At 42.3% G+C, this 27,232-nt stretch overlaps 1 protein-coding gene across 3 annotated transcripts; it reads left to right on the forward strand.

Moving 5' to 3' along the window:
• The first annotated feature begins 731 nt into the window (after positions 1-731).
• LOC127350625 (capping protein, Arp2/3 and myosin-I linker protein 3-like) lies at positions 732-27,225 on the forward strand. Of its 3 annotated transcripts, XM_051377437.1 has the most exons (40): positions 732-1,004; positions 3,881-3,975; positions 6,746-6,796; positions 6,902-6,961; positions 7,927-8,048; positions 8,208-8,302; positions 8,625-8,695; positions 8,820-8,893; positions 8,971-9,046; positions 9,127-9,215; positions 9,624-9,718; positions 9,966-10,052; positions 10,675-10,784; positions 10,884-10,961; positions 11,081-11,157; positions 11,650-11,754; positions 11,906-11,975; positions 13,049-13,130; positions 13,301-13,397; positions 13,674-13,728; positions 14,272-14,444; positions 14,558-14,626; positions 15,077-15,170; positions 16,177-16,275; positions 16,357-16,476; positions 16,563-16,676; positions 16,749-16,924; positions 17,076-17,163; positions 17,265-17,384; positions 19,546-19,612; positions 19,914-20,101; positions 20,558-20,637; positions 22,671-22,844; positions 23,386-23,584; positions 23,682-24,438; positions 24,567-24,673; positions 24,809-24,935; positions 25,899-25,970; positions 26,134-26,241; positions 26,560-27,225. In XM_051377437.1, the coding sequence occupies exons 1-40, from the start codon at positions 947-949 to the stop codon at positions 26,598-26,600; spliced, it is 4,620 nt and encodes a 1,539-aa protein (XP_051233397.1). In that variant the 5' UTR covers positions 732-946; the 3' UTR covers positions 26,601-27,225. The 3 variants fall into 3 exon arrangements, with proteins under 3 accessions (XP_051233397.1, XP_051233398.1, XP_051233399.1); XM_051377438.1 differs by lacking the exon at positions 26,134-26,241; XM_051377439.1 differs by lacking the exon at positions 22,671-22,844.
• Positions 27,226-27,232: the final 7 nt, after the last annotated feature.

A 27,232-nucleotide genomic window follows, 5' to 3' on the forward strand; every position in this document is an offset into this window, starting at 1 on the left:
GAGCCCAACTGCAGTTTGCATTGCAGTGAACCAAATGGAAATTAGACAGTGTGGTCCTTCAATGTGGCTCAAGACACATTGCTTTACATTGTTGAAAGAATCACCTGCAGCCCAGACCGCCTTCGGATGCAGCTAGAGAGATCAGATCTAAGTGCGTCTTGGGTGCATTCATACTTTGAGCTTTCCACGTATGATCGGATCAACCAAGGGAAATATTAATGCCATGTGTAAACGGGGCCTTTGTTTACTGCCAGCTGCTGTCTGTCAACCACAGACACTGACACAGCCTCCTCCAGCTGCCTCAGAGCAAAAGAAGCATTTCTGATATTTTCCCAAATATCATTTTACTTCCTTTTAACTCAAAAAAACACAAAACATTTAAATAACATTATATCCATTGTATGTTTGTTTTACAACAAAGAGGGATCACTACATGTGATTCCAGTTTAACTTTAGCATCATCAGCATGTTAGCATGTGTGGATTAGTTTTAATTACAGCTGAAAGGCAATTCTTTTTCTCATTATAATCTTCTGTGGTAGAATCTTTCTTTGGTTTTTGTTGCACCTCTAACTTCCTGCAGCCAAACTACAGTGCATCTCCTATGAACTCCTCCTGACTGCACGCTCTGTGCTTGCACAGGTAACTACAGCCGCCTCATTATCCCCGACTGATCCCCGCCTTCCTCCTCATCATCCCTCCCTCCACCTCTCTGCCCCTCCCTCCACCTCCCATCGCTCCCACAGCCAGCCTCCCAACATCCACAGGGTTTCTTCCAGGAAGTCGGATGCTCTGCTGGAATGCCTGGGAGAGAGACCATCCTTCTTGTCCATTTGTGAGAGAGAGAGGGAGAGAGAGAGAGAGAGAGAGAGAGAGAGGAGAGCCAGTGGGGAGGAGGTGGAGGAGAGGAAGAGGAGGAGGGGTGGCGATAGGAGAGAGGAACAGACATGGCTTCTAAGGAGATCACTGCCTCTGGTTTCGTGAGTGTGAGCAAGGATATGACAGGTGGGTAGAGACCGCCGCTTGGTTATTTTGCTCCGTGTGTGTGCGTGTTGTTGTTGCGGGTTATAACCGCGGTCACCCCCGGCGTGTCTGCGTTCATGCTCGGGATGCTTTTCCTCCGCGCGTCTGGCGGAGGCTGCGACCGAACAGACGCATTGGATGATAGTCATAAGCTACACCTTTCATTTTACCCTGAACCTTTCCGGGGCGGCTTTCTTCCCCCTCCCTTCTTCTTCTTCTTCTTCTTCTTCTTCTTCTTCTTCTTCTTGTTCTTCTTCTTTTTTTTTCTCAGTGCATGTGAATTAGTTAATGTGCAGATGAATTATTTACAGTGCAGGGGAAATATACCTTGTTTGAAATCTGCCCCTCGGGGCGGATCAGGTAATAAAAACCCCCAGCCTTAGGCCAGAGAGGAAAAAGGGGCGTTGTGGACATAATGGTTTGTACTCGTGGGTCTGATAGCGTTTTGTTCCCTGCACGTTTTTACCAACACACACTATGTCAGAGTGTGATTCCTCCCCTCTCTGAACCTCAACCCTTGTGTATTTTATCTTTGTTTTCCTGCAGCCTATCCTGCTATAGTGATTGCGCGCGTGCGTGCTGCGTGCGCGTGCGTGCGAAAGTGAAGCGATGGGGGGGCTGACAGAGGCAGATGTTCACCGTATCTTGCCAGCAAGAATGCATGAGCCACGCAAACCCAACAGCGCGACAGAACGCGCAAATATTGATCATTTTTTTCCCCTCAAACAGCAACAGCTTACACATGTCAAAGTCACGGCACTGCCTCGGATTTAATGTCGTGCACGAGCGCAACGCACGCGCACCACCACAGAAACACACACTGCACACATGCTCAGGGTATCCGGGACTCTGCTGCTGTGTTAATTACTCCTAATGGCTCTATTAGGCGCACTGTGATGATTAATCCAGTGGAATCCCTGCCTCTCCATTCAGTCACCTGCGGCGCCCTGCCTGCTCTGACTGACAGGTGGAGCACCGGGGCCACCGGGCCATGGTGGTCTGCAGGCCTGCACAAGGTCACCTGAATGAGACCTTAGTCCTGATCTCCTCGCTGGATGGACTAAGACTGTTGTCCAGTGTTATATCAATGTTATCAATCCATCTCTGGCTCTCACTACTCTCACTGACTGGAGGTGCCAACTGGCACCAGTTCGTTTTCAGAAGAGCATTTATGTATATTTTGGAGGTTTGGAAAGGAGGCCCAACACTCAGATACTGCTGCTGTGTACATTCGAAATTGTAAAAATACTCTAGTACACAAGTAAAAGTTAAAAACCTAAAGTAAATGTACAAAAGTGTTATCAGCAAAATGCACAAAAAGCATCAAAAAGTGCTAATTTTGTAGCACACTGTACCCTTTTAGTGTCATAATACTATATCATTGGATAATCAGCGATGCATTCAAGTGTATGTTAATGTTGTAGCAGGTTAATGATGCCACCTTTATCTACTTTATATACTGTGAGTTGATTCTATTATTCATCCTATTTCATTAACTGATTCTATGGTTTGTCTGTAAAATCTACTGAAATGTAACTACTGCTGACAGACAAATGTGGAGGAGTTAAAATTCCTCTGTGGAAGTACGAAGTAGCACTGCTCCATAAAGAGTAAAACTTGCTTTACTATGTGCTGCGACTGTATCAACTCCCCCTGCCAAATCCCACCGTCCTGGCTTCAGAATCGATTTGCTCATAAAGTCGTCAGTCGGGATGCTGTGCAGCCACAGTAATGGAGAGGCTAAATCTTGTCATTCCGGCCAGCGACTGTATGTTTCTGAGATGGTGTGTCGGTGCTGTGTGTTCCCACTCCGTGAGTAAGACACTTCTGGCGCGGCAGGCAGGTTATGTGCTGTATACATGTCGAAGGTCACAGCACTGACGGTGATGCTGCTTGACAGGAACAGTTCTCAGTGAATCATAGACACTGATGCTTGCATGTGTCATGTTGAAGGAGATAACACTGAAGCATATTGTGAACCATTTTAATGATACCACGAGATACAGTGGCTCGGTGATAACATGGTCCTGAACTCATTGAGCAATACAGAAGGAGACTAACTGTTATATTTCCAGCCATGATTAATCCAGACAACTACGGGCCATATTGTGTTTTGAAGCACATAATACCCTGTTAGTCTTTTTGCTTCAGTGTTGCATGCATATTGTATCAACTTATAATTATTAGGGATATATTCAGACTCAGAGTTGGCTGGATTATTCTATCATCTGAAATGTCACAACAAGTCTGTTCAAAATAAAAGCCTGACATATAATGAATACAGGCCTGTCCACCCAAAGGTCAGGGTGGGTTAGTTTGATTTGGATGTATTTGATATGTGTCGTGATACTGGGGTTTTGGTGCCTGGCTGGTTTCAAACCAGATACACTGCCGTGCCTCCCTAGAACATTGGGGTGCTCCTATTTTAAACCATTTACTATGAAATATGTGTGCTTATTATCACCAATTATCTTCCAAATTGATATTTGAATGTACTTTTTCTCTACCTCGAAGGCAGTTATGCTACAAAATGAAAAATCAACTTGCGGAGACAAATAATCTACAGTTAACATCACATCCCCGCACTCACTGCTCACACAACATTAATGTGACTGTGACAAACATAAATGCAGACATCATTTTCCCCGTGATAATTTACCTGCGTCTATCTGGAATGTAACACAAACAAATCTAAGAGAGTACAGCATGCTTTTAAAAGTGCTCAGCAGTAATGTGTTTTTTTATTGAAATATGCAAAAATGCTGGTTTGGTCCTTGAAAAGACTGAAACAGAGAGTTCCCTGTGTGTGCCTACATTTCTAACATTATTTGTCTATGTGTTGTGGCTTTTATCCACAGAAAGCATCAGGAAGATTGTTGATAAATCATCTATCAAGTTCATTCATGGCATAAAACTTGACACCAAAAATGGCAAAACAGAGGACAGAATATTGGTAAGTTAACTGTGGGCTGGGCTGTTATTTTAATGAGCCTCTGCGCTACAGTAACACTGGGTTGCTCATGTAGAAGAATGCCACAATCCTGCAGCCTAAGCAGTGTGTTGCATGCATCATGTATGTACAGTATCTTTGATGTTAACTTCCACTGCAGTGTTAATGGATCCATGACAACGGAGGTAGAGACTCTCCATGATTTACCAGGGAAGCGGCTTGCTTCTGAGGTCACATGCTAACTGCTCTATAACTGCTGCCCCTCTTCTGTGACTGCTGTTGGAGGATGAATATTGGATAGACAGTATCTGTGCGAGCGGCTGTGGACTCCTAGTAGGCAGTAGCAGCAGGGGGCTGGGCCGCTCACAGCCTTTGATTCTGGGTGCTTTCATCAAAGAATATGGGGCAGAGATATGAAATCTCTATTAGAGTGAGTGAAGCTCAGCCAGCTATCTGGATAAAATCTGGGGCAATCACTTCTAACACTATGGACCAGAACTTAGACTGGTCCCTGGAAAAATGTATGTGTTTGCACAATGCACATGGTTGGACTTATATAGGTGCACAAAGGCACACACCTCATGCACAGGGAGGGGTAACATACATTATATATATATATATATACACATACACTACAAAGCAGGTTTTATTGATTGAGTGCAGTGAAGTGCAGCAATGAAACCACATGTCTGTATAAGCAAGGTCTTATACCATTCCCAACTGCAGTGAAGCCAGTGTGGTTTTTATACTGTTTAAAAGACTAAAGTTACTCCCGTTGCCCCTCCTGAAATCCCCCGATGAGCCAATGAGCTTTCATCCCCAGCCGAGCAAGCTTCAGCCTGGCAGAGCGACGCTTCCGCTCAATGGATGCTTTAATGATTCGTCGTGTGGCGAGGATGGGCGGTTAGGAGAGTTTCTGCATGTACATCCTTTGATATTCAGGCACTTTGATATGTCTATCTGCCAGAAACATCTTTCCAATAATCTCTTTCCAATCCACGTCTCATTTACTGCTTCCTCTTAAAAGCTGAACTGGAAAGCAAGAGTTTTCACTCCTGCTGCGTGCACACAGAAGACGGAGACATCGATTGGAGTTTGATCAAATGCACTGGGTTAGCACATTTTTGGGGGAGCTTAAATGCGTTAAGGTTGGAAGTGAGGAGTTGGATGAGTCGAAGCTACTTTAAGGTTGTGATTGGTGGTTTTGCTCTGTCACTGCAGGTCACATGAATTTATCTTCAGCTTGATGTCTTCCTCACCCAAAGTGTCAAACAAGAGAAGATTAGAATATCTGTCCTGTAGCAGCTCTCCTGCATAATTATACGCCACAATAAGCGTGATGTGTGTATGGTCGCTCTTTGATGTGACATACTTGGATGAGTCTCTCTCTCTTTCCTGCTGCATCAGCATGATTTACTCCTGTTTACTCACTCGCTCTCTCTCAACTACCACCCGTAACCCCGACTCATCACCGTAATGTAATACAATCTGGTCTTTTTAATCAACTCCTTCAGACACGCACATCACCTCTCTCTCAACCTTCCCTCTCTCTCTTTCCATCATGCACATTGTGAGTGACCACATTTCAGACACCTCGCTAGCTGTGTGGGTGTAAGAGGCTGTCAGTGTGGGGTTCTGACAGGCCTGTGTCAAGCTCCTCTCTCAAAAAACACATACAGTGGAGTGGGAGAGCTGTAATTTAATTACTGTTTTTCATTGGGGAGAGACACATGGAGGGGGGGGGGAGCTGTGTCCTGAGGGAGTGTTTTAGCAGGGCCATCAGAGAGAATGGAGTAAATGATTGAGAGCGACGGAGCAGAAGAGGAGAAGAAAAAGAGCAGAGGGCAGTACTCAGGGGCTGGTGGAGAGCAGCCAAATGCCAAAGAATCACTACTCTTTGTTTGCCTTGATGGAGAGGGGGACTGACTTTTTTAGGGTGTGTTTGCAAAAAAAAAAAAAAAAAGACTTGCCGCTCTTGAACAAGAATCGGGGCAGAATCAGATTTATCCAACAGCTGCATGACACAAATGTTTCCATGCCCAGAATAAGTGGGTGCAGGCGCAGGAATGCTGTGTGTGCTTGCTCAGATAGAGATGCACAAATAAGCTCTCTGTTTGCTTTCAAATTGCCAGTCACGTCCAAACTCCCATCAACTTTCCATTCCACTAAAAATTATTCCACACACTTCAGACTGCAGACAGCAAATTAGCAGAGGTAGTGTAGCAAAAATGCTAATTTGGCATGCTGACCCACCATGACCGGCATTTCTGGTTCTGGAACAGATCCAATGACTTGAAATGTGCAGAAAAACAACATTTACTACTGAAACTGGGCGGTTCTTCCCTTTAAGTTTTACTATTAAAGATCTAGGGAGATGCTGAATGACCAGAAATGATTGCCTGTTGAGCCCAGAGCCACACTATATGTTTCAAATTAAATATAGGAGCCACTTTCACGTTTGCCCACAGCAGACGTAATGTAACGCTAATGAAATTACATCTCGTATTTGTGACAATGTGACTAAAACATTGCAGCATGTCATCATTTCTCAACTCGTATCGTAGTATGTTAATCTATTAATGTTAGACAACGTGCCTCTGACACAGTGGGCTTTTAGCTAGATCAATACATGAATATAGAGAGGACTCCCCTCCATTTCCCTCTTGTCATTACCATGGAAACTCCTGGGACTATTTTCTCCCCATGGGGACTGTGACTGTGCAGTGAACTTTTCCGTAATCTTGATTCAATTTGCTCTACTCCCTTTTTTTAGGTCCTCACAACATGGCGTCTCTATTTCTTGGCGCCAAAGATTCCCGCTAAGGTACTTCTTACCGCTCTCTGTCTCCAGTTACCGTACAGTATGAAGCTGTTTCTTTCACATTGCCTGATGAAATCTTTACTTTGTCGACTGTATCTGTGACAACAGGTAGAAACCACATTCAACTTCTTGGAGATTCGAGCTTTGAATTCCCATCCTGAGCACCAGGTGAATTCTAACGTTAATATTGAACTCTGAATGCTCTTCGCTCCAGCGTTACAGCTAATTGATTGTCTGCAAGTTGAATAACGTAGTGATTACATCACTTTGGCCTTTAAAGAATGACAAACCACATTTAAAGCATTTATCAAAACAGCAACAGTGAGAGTCAAGGCTGTCTTATTAACTATTCTGGCAATGAGAGAAACTGTACAAACATTATCATTAGGGTGGGAAGGAAGGTCAGAAAAGGAGGATTTTGTGTTTGCTTTGTGCTCAAGGGCAGGTAGTCTGAACGTTTTGGGAGAACATGAAAAAGTCTTTTGATTATTATATAATATTCTTTTTAAAAATATATATTTGCTTGCAGTATTAATTACAGAAAATTAAATCAACTGCTCACAAATGAGAAATGATGGCTTTAGTGTGCGCCACAGATTATAAAAGTGCACTTTGCCATTTGCAGAGGACGACATTTTTGTCTGGTCTTTTTAAATGTTTACTGAAGCGTCCATATCTGGAAACTGTTATATAAACAGATAATTAATGACAAAATAATATATCTTCATGGGAGAAGTTATAATTATTGAAAATACTGGACGTGAATAAATACTTAAAATGTCTCTGCTTATAACTACATTATAATGTGCTATATTTTTATATACTTTTTATAAATTCTAAATAGGGATCTAAGTAAACTCTTACCAATTTAAGTTTTGCCTTTTAATGTGTATATCTTTATTCTATGTTTAATATTCCATTTATGTGTGTAGGTTTAAATTGCGTTCTGTCTTATGTCTAGTAGTTATTAATGGTAAACAACAAACTCAGTACTATATTTTGAGATATTAGGGGGAAGAAGGTGCAGTTTTTTAATGCTGGTGAGGGTGTTGTTTTAAAAAAAAAAGTGAAACTTAAGATTGAACCCTCCTCCCCACCCCAATCGTTTTCATACAGTTCCATTTTCTGTACAGGTCATTATCGACACTGACAAGTCCAGCTACTCCCTGAGGTTTGAGTCACGCGAACACCTCAATCATGTGGTCAACCATATTAATTTCGCTCTGTCTCGAATATTCAACAACTCCATCTTTGCGTAAGTGTTTCTTTCTCACAGGAAAGAAAGATCAGAATAAATCACATGTCTGTGCAGTGGTAGATAATCAGAAAGTTTAAAGAAGAATGACCTTTATTTATCCAATAATCAAAAGATAAATGATTCCTTACAGTATCTGTGTTTCTTTTATCTTTGCAGCCCTTCCATTTGTCATTCAGACAGTGACCTTTCTGAGGGCAGCAGGAAGTATTCGCCCAGCTCAGAGACTTCAGTGGAAACCCAGAGGGCCTGTGGTAAGAGACATTATCATCAAACATGGGAATTTGCACATGCGTACACACGCAGTCTCACACTCAGATAGGGGCATACAAACTGCGCACAAATTGGCAGACTCAAGAGGAAGTTGTCTCACATGCTCCACAAATGGTTTCCCAGATGTTCTTTTTAAAGTGCTTTGTCACACAAATAAAAGATTGATAATTTGGACAAATGTTTCTGTGCGCATTTTCCTCCATTTTCTCTCCTGTTATCACCGAAGGAAGCAGCTGTTCACATCAACTCATTCATCTCTTTTTTTTTTCTCCCTTGTTTTTCTCCCCCGCCTGCCTCTCTCAGGAGGCTTCTCGGAGACGTACTCCGCTCTGTGCGACTATAATGGCATCAGCTGCAAGGAGGAAGTGCAGTGGGTAAGAGCTGTGGGACTGGGCCTGTGTCGCTGTGAGTGCTTTTGAGTGTTACGTACAGCACTGTGCGCAAAATGAGGGGGTCATATACTGCAGCAAACAGGCTCATGGGTAATGTTGCTCCTAGGATGTGGACACCATCTATCACTCCCAGGACAACCGAGAGTTTAACCTGCTGGACTTCAGCCACCTGGAGAGCAGGTGAGGGACGGAGAGCGGTCAAACACTATTACCTCCGAAATATGCTACCTCATTTACCTCGGATTTATCTTTTCCAGGGATTTGGCAGTGATCGTCGCATCGATGGCGTACAACACCTGGTTCACTAAACTGTACTGCAAAGACCTGCGCATAGTAAGTACAAATGTCTCTGGTTTTACATTGCTGCACACACAGGTCAAAAGGTTAGTTGAAATGTTTCTTTTTGCCTTGAGGGGTCAGAGGTCACCGAGCAGGTCCTGCACACGGTCAGCAAATCCTCCAGCCTGGAAGAGATTACTCTGGAGAACGCTGGGTTAAAATCGTGAGTTTTGATCCATCTGGCAACTCTCTTCGACTTTTCATCCATTCAGTCTTCTATCAACTCTGTTTGCTCAAAAGGGCACATGAAGATCAGTTTACTTGTCACAAGGAGGGCCAGGGGTCACTTAATGCTGTCTGTGGCTCTGAAGGGAGCTTTCTACTGTCTGAAACATCATCCTGATGATGAGAAGTATAGGATCTAGTGTTTTTAGAGCTCACCCCATACTACAGACTAAAAGCCAGGATATATCAGACTCTGCTGCACACAATTTGACCATTCTTCTTTTTAAACTATCTCTTGTGAATCATAACAACAGTGTAATGCTGAATCGCTACAGTGCCCCTTCAAATGCTTGTCTGTATTTACAACCTGTGTTTTTCTATATGAAACTATGGACCCACTTTACAGAGACTTTCCACAGAAGATGTCAGCTGCTCTTTCAGAGAACCCTGCTTCTGTCATCCACTCACTCAACTTGGCCCACAACTCTCTGGACAACCAAGGTACAATGAAACGTCAACTTTGTGTCTCTGCAGCTGAAGTCTGAATTTCAATTATGTATTTTAGTTACAGTTTTCCTATTTGATGAAATCACCAGGAAAGTAAAATAACAGTGAAGCAAAAAGAACATACACACCTAAAAGAAGAAAAGATTAAAAAAGATTTGGGTTGGGGGGCGGGGCAGACTGGCCCATTAAGACTTGGTCAAGCAAAATTTTTTTTTTTATACTTCTTATATGCACGCTGCAGGTGTGTCAAACCTTATCCAGCAGGTGTGTCGCCTCAGCAAGGGACTTCGTCTCCTCAACCTCTCCAAGACCTCACTCACATCCAAAGGTTTGTCCCTCTCGATTTCCTTCCTTCTCTTCCTTTGTCTAGTCTAATTCAATAATGTCAATAAAGTGTGACCAGAGTTTGGAGTGTTTTCCACAATGCAAGACAGGAACTCACTAAAAAGAAGTGGAAAATAGTGAAATAAAACCAATAGTTTGTATAAAGCTGCAGCTGAGTTTGGGTTAGATGATATAAGAAATATAAAACCTCCAAAGCCCCAGATAATTCTCTCTCCAGAAGAGCTTTGTTTCATGTTTTGGCCCCTGCTACGACTCCATATTGACTTAGTGTATATTGCCTTGTGCAGCCCTGCAGGCAGCGTGCCTCCTGTTACTGTCTCATCTTACCTTGTACCCAGTGGAGAATTTAAATACTACAGTGAAGCAGGCAGATACGATGCACTGCTTCCCATTACATTCACTGATACCTGCCGCTGCAGATGTCTATGAATAATGTAAGGACGCAAAATGTTTTGAGAGTGTTCTCTGTCTTTTAATCTTGTACAGCCCCCCCCACACACACACACCCTCTTTCTCTTTTTCCTTTTATCCATCTCTCTCTCTCTCTCTCTCTCTCTCTCTCTCTCTCTCTCTCTCTCTCTCTCTCTCTCTCTCCCCCCCCCCAGGAGTGGTGTCTCTCTCTCAGGCCCTGTGCTCCAGCGATGAGTACTCCAACTCTCTACTGCACCTGGACCTGAGCAAAAACCCCGGGGTCCTCTCGGGAGAGGATGCCTCGGTCAGAAAGCGCAACCCATCTGGAAACAAAAACACATGCTGCTCCATTTATACACCACTTTTCTAGCTTAATATGACATCTTTCTCCTTCTGTTTCCAGAACTTGTATCTCTTTTTGTCACAGCCCAACTGCCTGGTCCATTTGGATCTGTCAGGCACAGATTGCTCTGTGGACTCTGTGAGTATTTAATGGCTGAGGACGATCAAATGTTTATGTGTAGCATTTAAAAAGAAATGCATTTCTCTCTGTGCAATGCTCAGCCCAGATTAACCCTCTCCACCCTGTGTCTCATGCAGCTATTTGGGGCTCTTCTGAGGGGGTGTTGCGCTGATCTTTCCTTTCTGAATCTTTCCAAAAATTCCTTCTCCCACAGGTTAGTTACATCTTTAAGATTACCTAAACAATACAGGCAGCAGCAAAGCCAAATCTGGAAATATATCACCCTTATGTCACCTTAAAAGCCTCCATCCTCCCTCTCTCGTCATCCGTTCACTCTCACTTCTTTTTTGTCATCATCATCTTTTGCTTAATGGGAAATCAGAAATGAGCTTTGTTGGAATCACTGGAACATTCTGTTTCCTCTCAGTGGGTGTGTCTACTGCCGTTTAAAACCAGAACTCTCAGCGCTGTCTGCATAGATAAGACTCATGCATATTTAAGCGGAGCTATCTATCATTTGACCCAGCTCGCTCCCTCCTCTTACACCAAAGCAATATTCACTCTGTTTCTCATTCTGTGTCAGTGCTCTGCACTCATATTTACCCAGCATGTCAACAGTGTGACTTCATCTCTTTCTGTGTGGCCCGCTCTCTATATCTCCTCACCTCTACATCTCCTCTTTTTCATCCCTTTTTTTATCCAATAGGAAAGTGAAGGACACGCTGCCGCTGTTCCGCCAGTTCTTCAGCTCTGCCTTCAGTCTCACTTATGTCAGCCTGGCCTCTATGAAACTGCCCCCTGATGTTCTGAGGTACTCGCCACGTCTCTTCTCATTCTCCGTTCAAATCTGCTTCCTTTTATCCAAACTCCTCTGTGATAAAGGCAGATTTGAAGCATATGGATATACACAGCTTCCTGTCCTTGTCCTTTCTCACTCACTCCTATAGTTCCTGTCTCCATAGGGCTCTCCTAACAGGGTTAACCTCCAATCCTCATATCAACGACCTTCATCTGGACATCAGTGGCTGTGAGGTAAGAGTTCATCGCTACATCTGCAGTGGAGTCTGAGCTTAAGTTAAAGGAATAGTTCGGCATTTTCTCCCTATGCAGTTTAACGGTATTCTGAATCCTGACTCTATGGACTCAAATAAGGATCAATAGGGTTGTGAGCTTGTGGAATGATGTTCACAAATAGTTTCAAAGCTTATGGTACGTCAGCTATTGTTAAACCTGTGGGAAATAAATAAATGTGTGAATGCGTGCAAAGTATTTTTTATAGTTAAAATAAAATGTCTAAAATGTAGACTGTGAATATCTGAGTACGGATTCAAAGCGGAATACTATGTCTGAAACTCAAAGTTCCCACACTTTGCGTGACACTGAAGTCACACGTAAACAGACACATATAAGTCACAAGTACTCATTTTGCAGCTGAAGTCAGTGCCAAAAACAATCACAGTTTCGACTAATTCTTTTAGCCCTTCTCATCCATTCAGAAAAACAGGTTTACAAAGTGTGATTCACAACTACACACAGAAATGTATTATATAATTGTCCTAGCCTAACTCATTAGCAGTGGTGGAAGTATTCTAATCATTTATTAAAGTAGCAATACCCCAATGTTAAATAGAGTTATTGTATTAAAAATGTAGAAGTAAAAATACTGAACTATAATCAGCAAAATTTTGTTATACTATATAATAATGGATTAATTTTACTGGTGTATTATTATGTAAGCAGCACTGAGATCATATTTTATGAGCTGATATATAGCTTTGATGATGGAAACAGCTCTCAGGTTAATAGGATACTTATATATTTACTTGTTTAAGCAAAAAAATGCTAAGCTAACAGGTAGCAGAGAAGTTGTTTTCCCCCACCACTGAGCAAAGCTGCTGCAGATCACAAGCAAAGCAGAGCTCATCATTCAACAAACCTTCAGACTGCTTGCAGAGACATAAAAAAGCATCCATAAATCTGCCTCACTGTGGAAAAATAGAACAATTCCCCAAAGACTAAACCTAAAATGACTCAGATTCATACCCGTGCATATGTTAGTTTTCCCTTCCCTCTCACTCTCTCTCTCTCTCACTCTCTGTCTCCAGCTGAGGTCTGCGGGAGCTGCTGTAATCCAGGAACTCTTCCCCAGAGTCTCCTCTATCGCCACTCTGGATATCTCAGACAACGGTACGGTGGCATGCTTCAACACCTCCCGCTGTGACCTTGACTTTCTGTCCTCAGGCAGGCGATGTTTGAGTGGGCTGTTAATGAATCCAGCCGTGTTGAGCTCTATATATATGTGTGTGTGTGTGTGTGTGTGTGTGTGTGTGTGTGTGTGTGTGTGTGTGTCTTGACAGGTCTCGATGCAGACTTGCTCACGGTACTGCCAGCCCTCTCCAGACACCCCTCCCTCAAACACCTTCATCTGGGCAAGAATTTCAACATCAAAAACAGGTGCTGCCATGCTCCATGCTACTGCAGTTATGTGTATGTGCACGTGTGTGTGTGTGTGTGTGTGTGTGTGTGTGTGTGTGTGTGTGTGTGTGTGTGTGTGTGTGTGTGTGTAAATACAAGGGCGCATGCACTACACATGCCAGCTTGAATATACGTGTCTGTGATTTAACTTCCGTTTTCATAAGCGACTGCCGCTCCCCGGGTCGACAGCTCGCTGGCAGCAGGAAATGACTCGTGCCAGCTCATCCAGCCTCGTCTCTGTGTTTGTGTCTGCAGGGTTCTGGATGAAGTCCTGCAGAAGCTGGTTCAGCTCATACAGGAGGAGGAATGTGTGAGTGAGAACACAGCAAATGTCCACACTCATAGAAAATGCTAATTTAACAGTTTGGAAAAGGGGGATATAATACACTTGTTTGACTTAAGGAACATTTTTTTACATTCATTTCAATGAAAGTCTCATCTGACATGTATATCCTGCTATATTCATGGACACATTATTTTTGCATGATGTTTCACTGTGGATGTGTCACTGTTTCATTAATTATTACTGTTTCTCTGTTACCCTTGCAGGCACAGTGTCTATAGTACTACACACACATACTGTAAATAATTCATATATACGGCATGTAAAGTCATATTGGCGAGCAGTCACATCACTCTGCGATAAATTTCACCACTGCACTTTATCCTCACAGTTCCCCTGTCCCCTCTTCTCTTTCCTCTTACTTGTTTCTCAACTTTATTTCTTCCTCCCCAACACACACACACACACACACACACACACACACACACACACACACACACACACACACACACACACACACACACTCACTCTAACACTCTTTCCACCTCTGTTTCCCCTCTGCCTTACCAGGCCCTGCAGTCTTTGTCCCTGACAGAGTCACGCCTGCGCTCTCGGGGCACCGTGCTGGTCAACGCCCTGGGCAGCAACACCTGCCTGAGAAAAGTGGACCTGAGCGGGAACAACATGGACGACATCGGAGCCAAGATGCTGAGCAAAGCCCTGCAGATCAACACCACGCTCAGGTGAAGGGACAAGAATGTAGAGAGGGGATATATCTCCTTTTTCTGCAGTATAACCTGTGCACTACTGTATATGGAGGTTTGTATTCAGTGTAACTCACGACTTTGCCCTGCAGGAGTGTGACATGGGATCGCAACAACACCTCCGCAGCAGGATTTCTAGATGTGGCTCGAGCCCTGGAACAGTAAGAGCATTAAAACATCATCAGCATGTAGTCTTTAAATGCACGCTAGAATTTAGTCAATAAATGAGAGGAGACTCTATACATCTGCTGCAAGAACCGTATTGATTTTAAGAGACTGATAAATGTACCTTCTATTTTAGAGCATTTAAACACACTGAAATTTGCAACGTGAACCGAGCAAATTATTGCTTTCCACTTCGCTATCTTAAATGGTCCAGAGTTACCTTTAGGCTATGGATGACATGGTTGCAAAGATCAAAGTATTACTCACTCGTTGCATGGCATAGGAGGGATATTTTGGGATGAGCTCTGTCCATTGGGGATATTAACCTTAACTAACCTTTGAATCTGTAACCCACTTTATTTTCTCTCTTTAGTCCGTCACTGTCTCCTTCAATAACTCGACCCCTCCTCTGGTCTTCCTTCCTCTTCTGCTCTTTCCTCTCTCAGTAATTTCACCTTGCAGTACATGCCTCTTCCCCTAAGTGACATCAGCCAGGCGTACCGCAGCGCCCCTGAGAGGACAGAGCAGGCACTGACCAAGGTTGGCATTGACAAAGTCATTGTCAGAAATCAAAATTTAAGTGGGATTAGATTACTTGAATCTGGTTTGCAACAGACCATTTTTATCGTGTTGTTTTACTGCTGTAATTTGCACTTGAACCATATATGTATCAAGTTTCTTGCATCAGAAATTAGCATTTTAGGTTTCAGACAGAAAAACTGTATTCAAAAACATAAAAGACAGAGCAAATATGAGGCTCTGTGAGTTGTATGTCAGTGAAAGTGAAAGTAAGTTCCAGAAAGTTAACTTTGATCAGTTTAGCTGCTGCTGGAGGCTGATGTTACTGTTAAGTACAAGTTTAACCTGAAATAACATGAGCACCATATATAAAAGTTGGAAGGGAAACATCAGCAAAGCAGTATTTCTACCAGAGGAGATTAATATATTAATTTAGGCTTTAGGTAAAGATGCTGTACTTAAAGGCTGATGCAAAAAAATAAAAAATAAAAAAAACCCAGCACCCACACCTTTCTCCATCAAAGTGCTACAGTCATTACTGTAATTATTACTGGCTGGATGGATGGTGGCAGCCTTACATAGTGAGAAGAGGTTGGCAGATGTAAATCACTCAGTGGATACCCAACATATGGCCAGTGTGGTCCAAATCAATAATTGATCAATTCATTTGTTTCTTTTGTTTGATGTGTTTTACTTACATTTTATTTCATCAGTGCTTAGGACAAAAGTAAATAAACAAAAACTATAAATATATAAAAGAAAGGTGTTGCTCTTAGGCTTACTGCAGCTGTTAATCTTTGTGCATTTCTAAGGTCTTAAAAAGGTTTGTAAGATGGATTCTACCTCAGCCTGAAAGTGCTTTTAGGAAACAGAAATGTAAACTCTCCTCTGCATCCTTTTACTCTGCTTCATTGCACTTCCCTCTGCAACAATCTGCCTGTTGCATCATCTTTTGTGCCTGTTCTCCTTGTGTTTTTAAGGCCAGTTTATGTCCATGACTCTCCTCTTCTTCCTCTCTGCCGCACAGATCCAACGCGCTCTGGTGAGGAACAACCAGACCCAGCGCTTCTCTCAGAGACAGGCCCTGCGGCTGCACCAAGGCCTTGTCACAAGCACTGCCGAACAGGTAGCACTTATCTGCGTGTGTTTATAAGTGTTTTATGTGTGTTCGGTGCTGGTAACACTCCCCCGCCTGTCTGTTTCCAAGGTGATGGAGCGCCTCTGTGTGCGTGTCCAGCAGCAGGTGTGTGTGTTACGAGGCGTCGGAGAAATGGAGGAGATTCAAGCTGCTAAACAAGTGCTAAAAGAGGCCAGGAACTCCCGTGCTGTGAGTGATGTGTATTAGAAATGTATGAGCGTAGTATTTATATTGTTGTCACACAGAAATGTGAATTGCATTTTTTTCCCTCCCAGCTGTACCCTTCACTGTGTGAGCTGGCTCATGTGCTGTCCGTGGACGGGCCGGTGCGGCAGAGACTGGACTCTCTGGCTGGTGAACTCGCCAAAGCTGCGGACAAGGAGCTTCAGGTAGATCTAACAGCCTCTTTTTAAGCCATGATCCGCCACAGATGAGTTACTGATCGCTGGCGTCCTCTGCAGGTAATCGTCGACTCAATGGTGTCCCTGTGTCGCGAGCTCTGCCCTTTGTCCTCTGCTGCGGCAGAGAGGTTGAGTCCTACGCTCTCGTCCGTCTCCGAGCGCGTGTCCATCCCTCGTTCAGCCATCCGGACGGCTCTGATGGAAAGAGCGGCGCAGGACATTCACCGAGCCTTAGAGTAAGAGAGAGATGTAGGAAAGGGGAAGGGGAGAGCAGCAGTAAAGCCCTGCAGCAATAAGTCTGAATTTGATAAGCTGGTTATTGATTTCCTCTCACTTTTACCAAACCTCTTCCCGTCTGTCTCTCCCCTCTAACCCAATCTCCTGCAGAGAAGTGAAGCTGTCAGTGGTTTCCTATCTCACCAACTCCATCGTGGACCAAATACTGCAGGAGCTCTACGCCACCCATAAGACCCTGGTAAATACAAAGCACTTGTTGTAAAAGATATTATGCGTCTAAGACAACGATAAAGCGATTGAGTGGGTGTCGAAGGCGCTGAAGAACGCTGTCTGTCTCAGACCCGGCAGGTGTCTCATCTTAAACGCTGGGAAGGGACATGTGAAGATGGGACGGGCTGGAGGTTCAACAGACACAGAGACTCTCTGGACATCACTGACGAGGAGCTCAGCACCAGCATAGTGAGTGTGCCTATAGTGACGTGTCCATTTTCCCATACAGTTGAAGTCATGGACAGTTACACTCCAGTTGTCTCTTGTTGCAGTTTTGCCTGCAGCAATCTCTGTGTGGTGGTTTTCTTGCTTGCATCCAAAATTATTTTAAAGAGATTTAAAAGGATTTTGCCCAAGTGTAATATTGTATAATTCGCTATATTTCTTGCTAATATAAAACAAATAAGGAACAAGCCCAAAAAAATACACTGCTTCCACCTCCAGCATTTGCTTTGTCATTGAGAACCTTCTGTATTAATTGTCAATTTAGAGTCATAAAATATTGTATTATGTTTTTTGAACTCTCTCCAGAACCCTAATATAGTATCAGTGTGACTTTCACATATATTATTCCAGTCCACCTTAGTTATCTCCAGGCCTCATTCTATATCCCATTTTTCAGTCGAGTAGTTTTGGGGTCTATTGTATAATTGTGATATTAGATTTAGTTTTTAATCTTATATGACTAAACAAGGGTCACTGTCCTCTGCTTGTTTACCATATAAATCAGCTTGAGCTCTGTTACTAACCAGAAAACACTGGTTCAGTTTTGGCAAATCTTGGAGGAATTGATGGATTTTCCTCTGGGGTCTGGCATTTGAAACACTGTACTGACTTCCTTGACAGGAACACTAAAGGTCAGAATATGAAAAAGCCCTAATTCCTCCCCTGGAGGCTTTTCAACAATATTTGGATTTATGATGTACTGTCAGTTCAATTGTGTTTTGGCCTTTAGAAGCTTTTCACTCATTGGCTTGATTAAAGTCTAAATTTCAGGCCTATAATTCTTACACCATAAGCCTGACAGGCAAATCAAGTAATACATGGTACCCAAGGCCTAAAAGGGACAGTGTTAATGAAGTTGATGTAAATTGATTTGGTTAGGCCTGTACTATGTACCCTCATACAGTACTATATTGACTACCAAAGTTTTCTAAACTTCTCTCTATTTTTATAAGTTGACAAAATAGTTATGTTTTTGATTACTGTCAAATGATCTGAATTCCCAATCCCTTCCCTTCCCTGTATTTACACTGGTTTTACACATTCTCCCTCTTTCCTTTATTCCTGACCTATTTCTCATCAAATTACAGCCTTCCTTTCATTTATTATGTAAAAAAAACCTTGTTTCTTACTAAATCCTTGCTGAATGATACCACTATGACTGGAATGTAAGAAAACTAGGCAAACCTGAAAAAGAATGAATTGTAAATCTATGTTGACACACTAAAAGAGCAGCTCAATATTTACAAGACAGCAGGTACAACTGCAGGAATAAAATGTTTCTCTGACATTATCTCAAGAATCTGCCATAAGCCCCGGGCCCTTTTCATCGCCATTATTTCAGTCGTTACCCCTTCATACGCCTCTGGCCTTGATGTCTCAGTTAAAACCTGCCAGGAATTTATTTTCTTTTGTAAAACTTAAAATATAATTGCATCTATTGCACTATATTACTCTGGCTTTTACTGCTAATGTGGTTTTATGCCTATTTCACTCTACTGTTTTTTGGAAACAGTGTCTTAAGAAACCAACAGCTTACTGTTCGGATATAATGTCCCCCAGTATTACCTCAGACAGATTCTGGAAATTGTTGTGACAGCTTTCTCACCACAGGTTATGTACACCCTGTTTTCAAATAAACAGCAGTGCAACAGCTCTTCATAAAACCTTCCCTTAAGTTGTAAATCATTTCCATCAAGTCTCAATATTTTTGATCAGTCTTATTATGGTTTCAGGGAATTTAAACAGTTCTGAAAAATCCAGTAGTGGAGATATTGGGCCGAAGTGGTGGACCAACCAACAGACTGACATTGCCATCCTTAGAGTCATGCCACTGGCATGTCTAAACTCAAACAGCTATCTGCCACTGTTGATCCTGCTGCCAACAATCAGTGCAATCTTTCATACTGACTTTATGTCCCAGTGTGTGTTTGTTAATTTGTATTGTCTTTTTTTACATGTTCAATTTGTAAGCCTTAGCTTGAAACCTGTACAGCACTTTCCACTGAAATAAGCACTGAAATAGTAGTTGTATCATTTGTGCAACTTGACATGTTTACTTGTTCGTACTTGTACTCTAATACTGTCTCTCAGCATCTCAGTATCATTTTTTCTTTTTTTCTCCCAGGACACAATAGCCATTAAGAAGCGCAGCTCGAGAACAAGACGAATACGACCTGTCTCCACCAGGCTGAGTGAGTACTGCTTTACATCCTCTTATCCTCCTCTCTCCGCTCTTTCCTATCGAGCTCTGACCCCATCCTGTCTCTTTCAGGGCTCCATTAGTGTGTTTTCTGTTGACTCTCTTTTTTCGCCTTTCCCGTCTCTCCATCTGACTGTCTGTTAATGGCTGTTTTAATCTGACCAGATTTGCACCAGTATATCTCAAAGCGGTCGCCGATTGTTTTAAAGTCGACGTTGATTCCCACATCTTGACTGTACCTTCTCGGTTTCTTGTCCACACATCCTCTATAATCCTTTCATCGCTCTCCACAGGTCTGTGCGACGACTCCAGCTCTTCTCCACCCCCCTCCGTGCCATCGTACTCCTCGCCGCTATCCCGCTCGGCATCCTGGGAGGGCCTGTCAGAGCTGCCTACACAGGGTCTGCCTCTTCATCATGTGACGCGGGTTCGGCCAAGGCCTCCGCGGAGGCACAAAGGAGGGCACATCCCCTCTGAGACGGTAAGGCTGGTTTGATCTTGGCACCTTTTGACACATAGTGACATGTCTACATCTATCTATCTATCTATCTATCTATCTATCTATCTATCTATCTATCTATCTATCTGTCTGCCTCTTTCTTTCTCTGCATAATTCTCCCACTTCCTAATGTTCATGCCTACTGGCAGTGAGTCCTGTCTTTGTCAGCGGTAATCTATACAAAGTGGATGGCTGCAATTGGATTATGTCATCTCACGGAAGCCAGTGTAATCCATTTGTTTTATTGCATACAGAACATTTACAAATGAAACCCAGCTCAAGTAAACTAACCTCTCTAAATTGACTTTGTGTGTGTGTGTGTGTGTGTGTGTGTGTGTGTGTGTGTGTGTGTGTGTGTGTGTGTGTGTGTGTGTGTGTGTGTGTGTGTGTGTGTGTGTGCGCGCGTGTGTGTGTGTGTGTGTGTGTGTGTGTCTACAGCATTGCAGTGAAAATGGAGGAATAAGCCCTCTTGATGATGGACTCCCAGATTTCTACACTAAAAGAGTTCTCCCTGACAGGTAGGAGTTTCTTTTACTGTTTCCCGTCAGTCTTCAGTTAGTAAAACTGTATCTGTGTGTATCTTTTCTTAGAGATCATCCGCTTGATTTACATGTTTTAACATTTACTTTGAGTTACTGCAGTTTCCCATAGCATACCACATAAGCATAAGCTTTTAGATTGAGTTCCTACTTTTCAAGCAGTCATTATTTTCCATTTATTTTATTGCGCATTGATCAATTTACGGAGTCTTCAAACTTGCTTGAGATAAGTTATCCATCACATTTCATCACCCTTTTACAGACTCATCTTCTGGGTTTGATTTTCCAATTGTATAGCTTGTGAATAAAATGTCTTTTTGCAAAAAAGACTTAAATCTCAGTTGAAAGAGTGTCATTGAATGCACCAGCAGGAGAGAAGTTTCCTACACAGTCACTTAAATATTCACTCAGTTTGTGGTTGAAATCACTGTAATTAATGTTAGGAAATCATTGTAGAGTGTACGGTGTGCATTGGGAAAAGTAAGCAGTGGATTAAAAAGAAATTTTTACAATGGTAGCTCAGGGGAATATCAGAAAATTTGTATATTCGGTAACTCCAATAAAAGGATTTTCCCTCCATCGCTATGAGAATTGCTATGTGAGTGTATTATAATAGCAAACCAAGACAGACACACAACAAAAGACATGATATGAATAGACAAATTACACTATTACAGACAGATTACAAAAGCAAGTGACTGTGAAAAATGTGGCTTCAGTGGAAGCAGCACAGCAGCAATATAAACTCAGTTGATGCCTTCAGTGGCATACCAACAACATAACGGTTTAAAGTTGTATAAAACAAGATGTCTCTCATGAAGTAATTACATATTCCTTTAAAGATGATCCACAACTTTAGAAAAAAGACGGTTCATTCTAAGGTAACGAAAACACAACAATTCCTATATTCAGGTGATTATACACTTATGGAAACCTGGATACCTATGAATATTATATTCCATTTCTGATATCAGAGCATCCTAAATGTTACACACTGGGCCTTGAAGTGTGATATTTTCACAAGAAGCAAAAAAACATGACATTAAACATTAAAGACATTTCTGCAATTTCCAAATTAAATCTTAATTCAATGACATTTTAGTTCAATGATACTTGTGAGCCACACAATCAAACACAAAAGAGATAAAGAAATAATATTGTAACTCAGACCATATAAATCAATGATTCTCTCTCTTCTGTGTGTGTCTTTCCTGAGGCTTTATTTTAACTGGCTCATGTTTAGGTTATTATTTTTCATAATTCAAGAAGATTTTGTTTCTCTGACCAGTGTGCTGTGTGTTTGAAGTAATCTCATGGCGAGATGCATCCCGCTGGCTGCTTGTACATTCAGAGGCAAATTATACTGCTGTCCATCATCTTTGCTCAAGTGAAACATTAATTTGTCAGTCTTTGATGATCAGTGGAGCTGGTTGTTTGGAGCATTAGGGTTTCGGTAACAAGACGTGATTGGTTAGTTGGTGACTGCATTTTGTTGGTCAAAGGATTCTGTATGTTTAGTATATTAGTTGATTGAATGTGGCCGTGGTGATGGGAGTCATTGACCGCTGGTGAGTTTGTTAAATTTGTTAAATCAGTCGGCTTTGGAAATGAATGTTTGGTCCTACAGCCATCATGCAAATGAAAGAGAAAGCATTAAGAACAGTGTGACCCTTTAATTTAGATGTTTATATTTTGGGTAAGCCTTTATTTTGGCAGATCTGAATTCAGGAACAGCGGCCACAGCTTATCAGAATAATGTTGCCTCCCTCCACACTGCAGACCATCAGGTTAAGTCAGTGCTTTTTATATGATTACATTTATGATATAAAAAAGTGCACTTTAAATCATTGTGTAGCAAGAGGTGTAGCCTAGCAACACTCAAACTGACTATACACCAGAAGCAAAGCTGCGATCCTAGCGGAGATGACTGGAATGGACAGACAAGATGATTGTACTGGACTGGAGTTTGTGTGTGTGTGTGTGTGACATTCAATTTCTCTCACCTCTTTCAGTCAGCTCTCCTCTCTGCACAAAGCTCACTCGCTGAGGAGGAAGAAGAGGAGAAACATGCTAGCCATCTTCGGTTTCCGTAAGAACCGCAACCAAACTTTGTCCAATCAGGGGCCAGAGTCTGAAGCAGAGGTTTATGGAGATGGGTGTCACACTGTTGCTACAGCACCCACAGGGTTCGTGTATGCACAAGCACAACACACACAGACTCCATTTAAAAAGATAACCTTGAATAGACAACACAATGCCAATGTGATGCACCAGACAACAATACACCATGTCACAAAGGCGTCTTTCTTCCACATTCTGCTCTACAGCTTCACGTTTTCTGCTGGTTATCTCTTCTTGGTTCCTATGAGGACAATCGGCAGCACTGAACTCCATAAATACTCTGACAAATATCACTCTAAATCTCCCTCATTTCTTTGTTGATTCAAGAAATGGCTGATAGCTGCCAAAGTGCAGGCAGGCTGATACCAGCGTGTGTGCACAGATGTAGATGACAGCCGGTGGCTCAGATTCTCAGCCAAGTGATTAGAAATTAACACGCTGCATGTCAAATACAGATTAGGATAGCAGGATAGCTGGTTTCTGCCAGAGAAGTGATACTTCCTAATTGCATTTTGTCAAAGCTTGTTACATTTTAGTCTTAATTTTGTAATTTGAATCTGTGGAGACACCAGCAGGCTAACATCTTCGGTGTCTTCCCACTTGTAGGACAGCCACAGAGAATGTATACACACTCCTTCAGCCTCCGAGGTCGGCTGCCAGAGCTGGGTCTCCCGGCGAAGGAGCTGATGGGAAAATAAACGATCACCAGGGGAAAAATGCTCTTGTTTTGAGTCCACCACCAGTGCCAGGCATCCCTCACCCGGGCGGGGGAGGCAGCAAACACCCTTTTTATTCCCCCAGAGAGGTACCGTCAGTGTGACCTTCTACAAATATTCATTTTGCTGTAAGTTTGCCTCGGGTGTGATGGTTTCCTTTGTCTCTTCTTATTGTTTTTTTCCCAGAAACCCGAAATGGATGCTGTGTTTGAGCAGCCGTTAGAGACAGACAAGTACTGGGTGGACGACAAACAGAGGCCAACAGAGGTGCTACAAGCAGAAAAGCCATGGATAGAAGCGAGGCAGAGTGATCAACATGCTGAGAAACGGTTTGATAACAGGCTGCAAGAAAGAACTTTTGGAGAACCGAGGTCAGCCGACAGACAAACAGACAGGTACTGGACTGAGAGCAGACACCCAGACAGACACATGGACAGACAGTGGACTGTTGACAGACACACCCAGCGGCAGATTGACAGAAAGATAGAAAGACAGTGGATGGGCGGCAGACAGATAGACAGGTCGTGGTCGGAGAACAGGCCAACGGACATACAGGTGGACAATCAGTGGACTGAGAGCAGACATCTGAGCAGGAAGACAGAGAGACAAGTGCAGGCGCTTCATTTGGCTCAAAGGCCGCTGCCACCGTACCCGTTGGACAGGACGCCTTCGCCAAAACAGGAAACAGATCCTTTGAAAAGCACAGAAGCAGTAGACTGGCATCAGCAGGACACGCAGGGAGACAGACCAATGTGCCCCGAAGCTGGTGGAGGGTTTACAGAGGGATGGAGGAGCAGCGGAGGAGCAGGAGGAGGAGGAGGAGGAGGAGGAGGTCGAGCTGCTCCCTGTGCATCTAAACCCGATCCCCCGCCACAAAGCAGTAAACCAAACCTGTCCAAACTGAGGCAGAGACATCGGCTCGAGAGCTCAGAGGCTCTACCAGGTACGTTCACTGTCATCCACATTTATGTGCTGCAGGTTTGAAAGGAGATTGTAGGTTGTAAAGAGGTTTAGAGTGCACTTGTTGCCTCAACAAAACCTCAGTGACAGTCGACTCTTTTTAATACGTAGGTACAGAGGAGGAAGGAGATACAGAGAAAGATCCTGTAAAGATGGAGAAGAAAGAGAGAGAAAAAAGAAGAGACTCGGAGGGTCAACCTCCTCCAATTCCAGAAAAGGTGTGCAATTTATTTTCAACGCATGGTTTGTTCAGTCCATTTCTGTAAAAATGAGATCTATTCAAGAGTACATCTGTTGTTACTGTAAATTTAGTGCTCTTTTGATTTGTTCCTGTTTTCTGTCCTTACAAACAGCCAAAGACGTCCTCGTATGTGTCTTTTCCAAAAGAATCGGCCACTGAGAGGAACTTACCTCCTCCTCCTGTGCCACCTCCTGTTAACAAGCCTGTGCATGGATTACCAGACAGAGCTGCCAGTCAAGGTGACGCATGTATAACTTAAAGATCCCCTCCAGACATTTATTACGACATATACGAATATTCTGCTTGGAACAGTAATGTGTGTTTGATATGGGTTTTTTGCACAAAAAAAAAAGTGTAATTTCTACATTAAAATCCTTCAAAAGACATCTTCTCATTCTACCTCATTACCTATCTATCTATGAATATGATAGATAATTTTGATTAATTCTAAAGTTTTCCTGCTGTACACAAGATGTCTCCTACTTTACTGTAAAGTCCATTCTCAGTGTATGTGCACTAGTGGTTCCTAAATTAAATTAAATTAAATTAAATTAATGTTTTTACATCACATTTGTATAAGTTGCATACTGGACCATTATTTCTTTCCATCTTGATTTATTAATATTTCCTAGTACCACTCTCATATTTGTCTGTTACTTATGAAGCTACAGACAGAACAGACATGAAAGTGGTACTGAGCTCATCATCTAACTCAAATGAGCATATTTAACTATTTAATATAGACAGTAAAATATAGCCAATAGTAAGAGTAGAAGTGCTAAAACAGCATTTGTCATAACAGAATGTAACTTCTTCCATACAACATTAAACTGCAAACAGAGAGGTTTGTCTCCTCTCCAAAGCTCTACAAATAAAATCTATCTTCCTAGAACACAACTTAGGTCTTTTATGATTATAAAACCAGAGGAAGTCAGCAGAGATGGAGGACAGTTTACAAAAAAGTATAACCCTTAAATAATCATCTTCAGTCTCACCTAAATCAAAACAAAACAAAGCCTTTTAAACCAACTCATTTCTATGGGTAATGATAATGTATCTTCTGGCTAAATTCAACTTTACATAGGGTTCAAACACCCGCACACACATACATATATATATATATATATATGAAAGATAATATCTATGTTACTCATTGCATGTAAACAAAGTTTTTTTTCTAAGTTTTCTCTCACGTTGTTCAGGTGAAGAAGGATTGAGACCTCAGGCACCAGTGAAACCACAGAGAAACAGAAAGGCTATGTCTTGTGACGCAGGTACAGTTTGTCTTTTCTCCATCGCAGATATTGTTATTATTTACCTAACAGGTTGTTACGCGATATATATTTATGTTGGGAATTTGTGTATATATGTTAATCTGTGTGTAAAGCGTCTCTATCTAACTGTTAATTGGTGTTTTTTTGTCCTCACTGAACTCAGGCACTGACAGGGAAAGCCCTAATAACGTTGAGAAGCCCCCAAATCGCAAACCCCCTGTGAAAAAACCTAGACTACCCCAAAACAGAAATAAGTCACTGGACTTGTCTGGTACATGTCTCTCTGTTTTTATTTATGTGTGTGTGTGTGTGTGTGTGTGTGTGTGTGTGTGTGTGTGAGTAGATGTTACAGAGTGTGAGTCAAGTGTCAATCAAACACCACAGCATGTAGTGTGGAACATGATCATTAAATTGCTATTTATAAAAGGTTGAATAAAAGCAATACAACAATAATTGAGTGGATACGTTACTCTACATTTATACATGTTGTGAGCTCACAGCTGAATAGATACTAGTATTGATCAGCCACAGTGATATTTTAATTATTTCCCTGCCATTGATCGGGCTCCTGTCTTGTTCTACGTTATAGACAGCTTCAACTCAGCCCCTGGTCACAGCGAGCTGTTGTGATGCCCGAGAACCCGCCGCTGTCCTGCCGACGCGTTGTCATGACAGCTGTCGAGCATTTCATCCAACAGGGAAACAAAGAAAAATATATGAGGAGGGGAGAGCCAGAGAGAAAATGTCTAACAGCGCAACATGACAGACATCATAAAGCATCCATCAGTTGCTTCTGTTCAAACACTCACTTTCCTTACTCTTCACTTTCCTCCCTCCTCACCCTGACTGTGTTTCTGTCTTTGCTTTCTCTCACATGAAAGCCCGCTCAACTCTTTTTGTGGCTACAGTATTTTAACAGTATTTGCTACTTTAGAAAACCCAAATGATCATTGTCTTTTGTGTTGGTGGACGGTGGGCAGAGTGTTCGAGCATTGTGGCTTTTGCTAGACAGAAAAAAAATAAAAATGTCTTTATTAGAATGTGATTTCTTAAATCTGCAATGCATTTTTGACTGCTGATACAGTTGATTGCCTTGGTTGACACTTGAAAATGAGTTGCTTCTTATCAGATGAAACTTGATTATTTATATCTAGTTTTGCTTTCAGGAACTGAAAGGTAATATATTTTATAGAAAAAAATAAATATTATGTATGAGCACCCTCACTGTATGAATAAAAACACTAATGGAAAACCACTATGAC

Source organism: Dicentrarchus labrax, unplaced genomic scaffold (genome assembly GCF_905237075.1).
Source record: "Dicentrarchus labrax unplaced genomic scaffold, dlabrax2021, whole genome shotgun sequence".
Classification (NCBI taxonomy): domain Eukaryota; kingdom Metazoa; phylum Chordata; class Actinopteri; family Moronidae; genus Dicentrarchus; species Dicentrarchus labrax.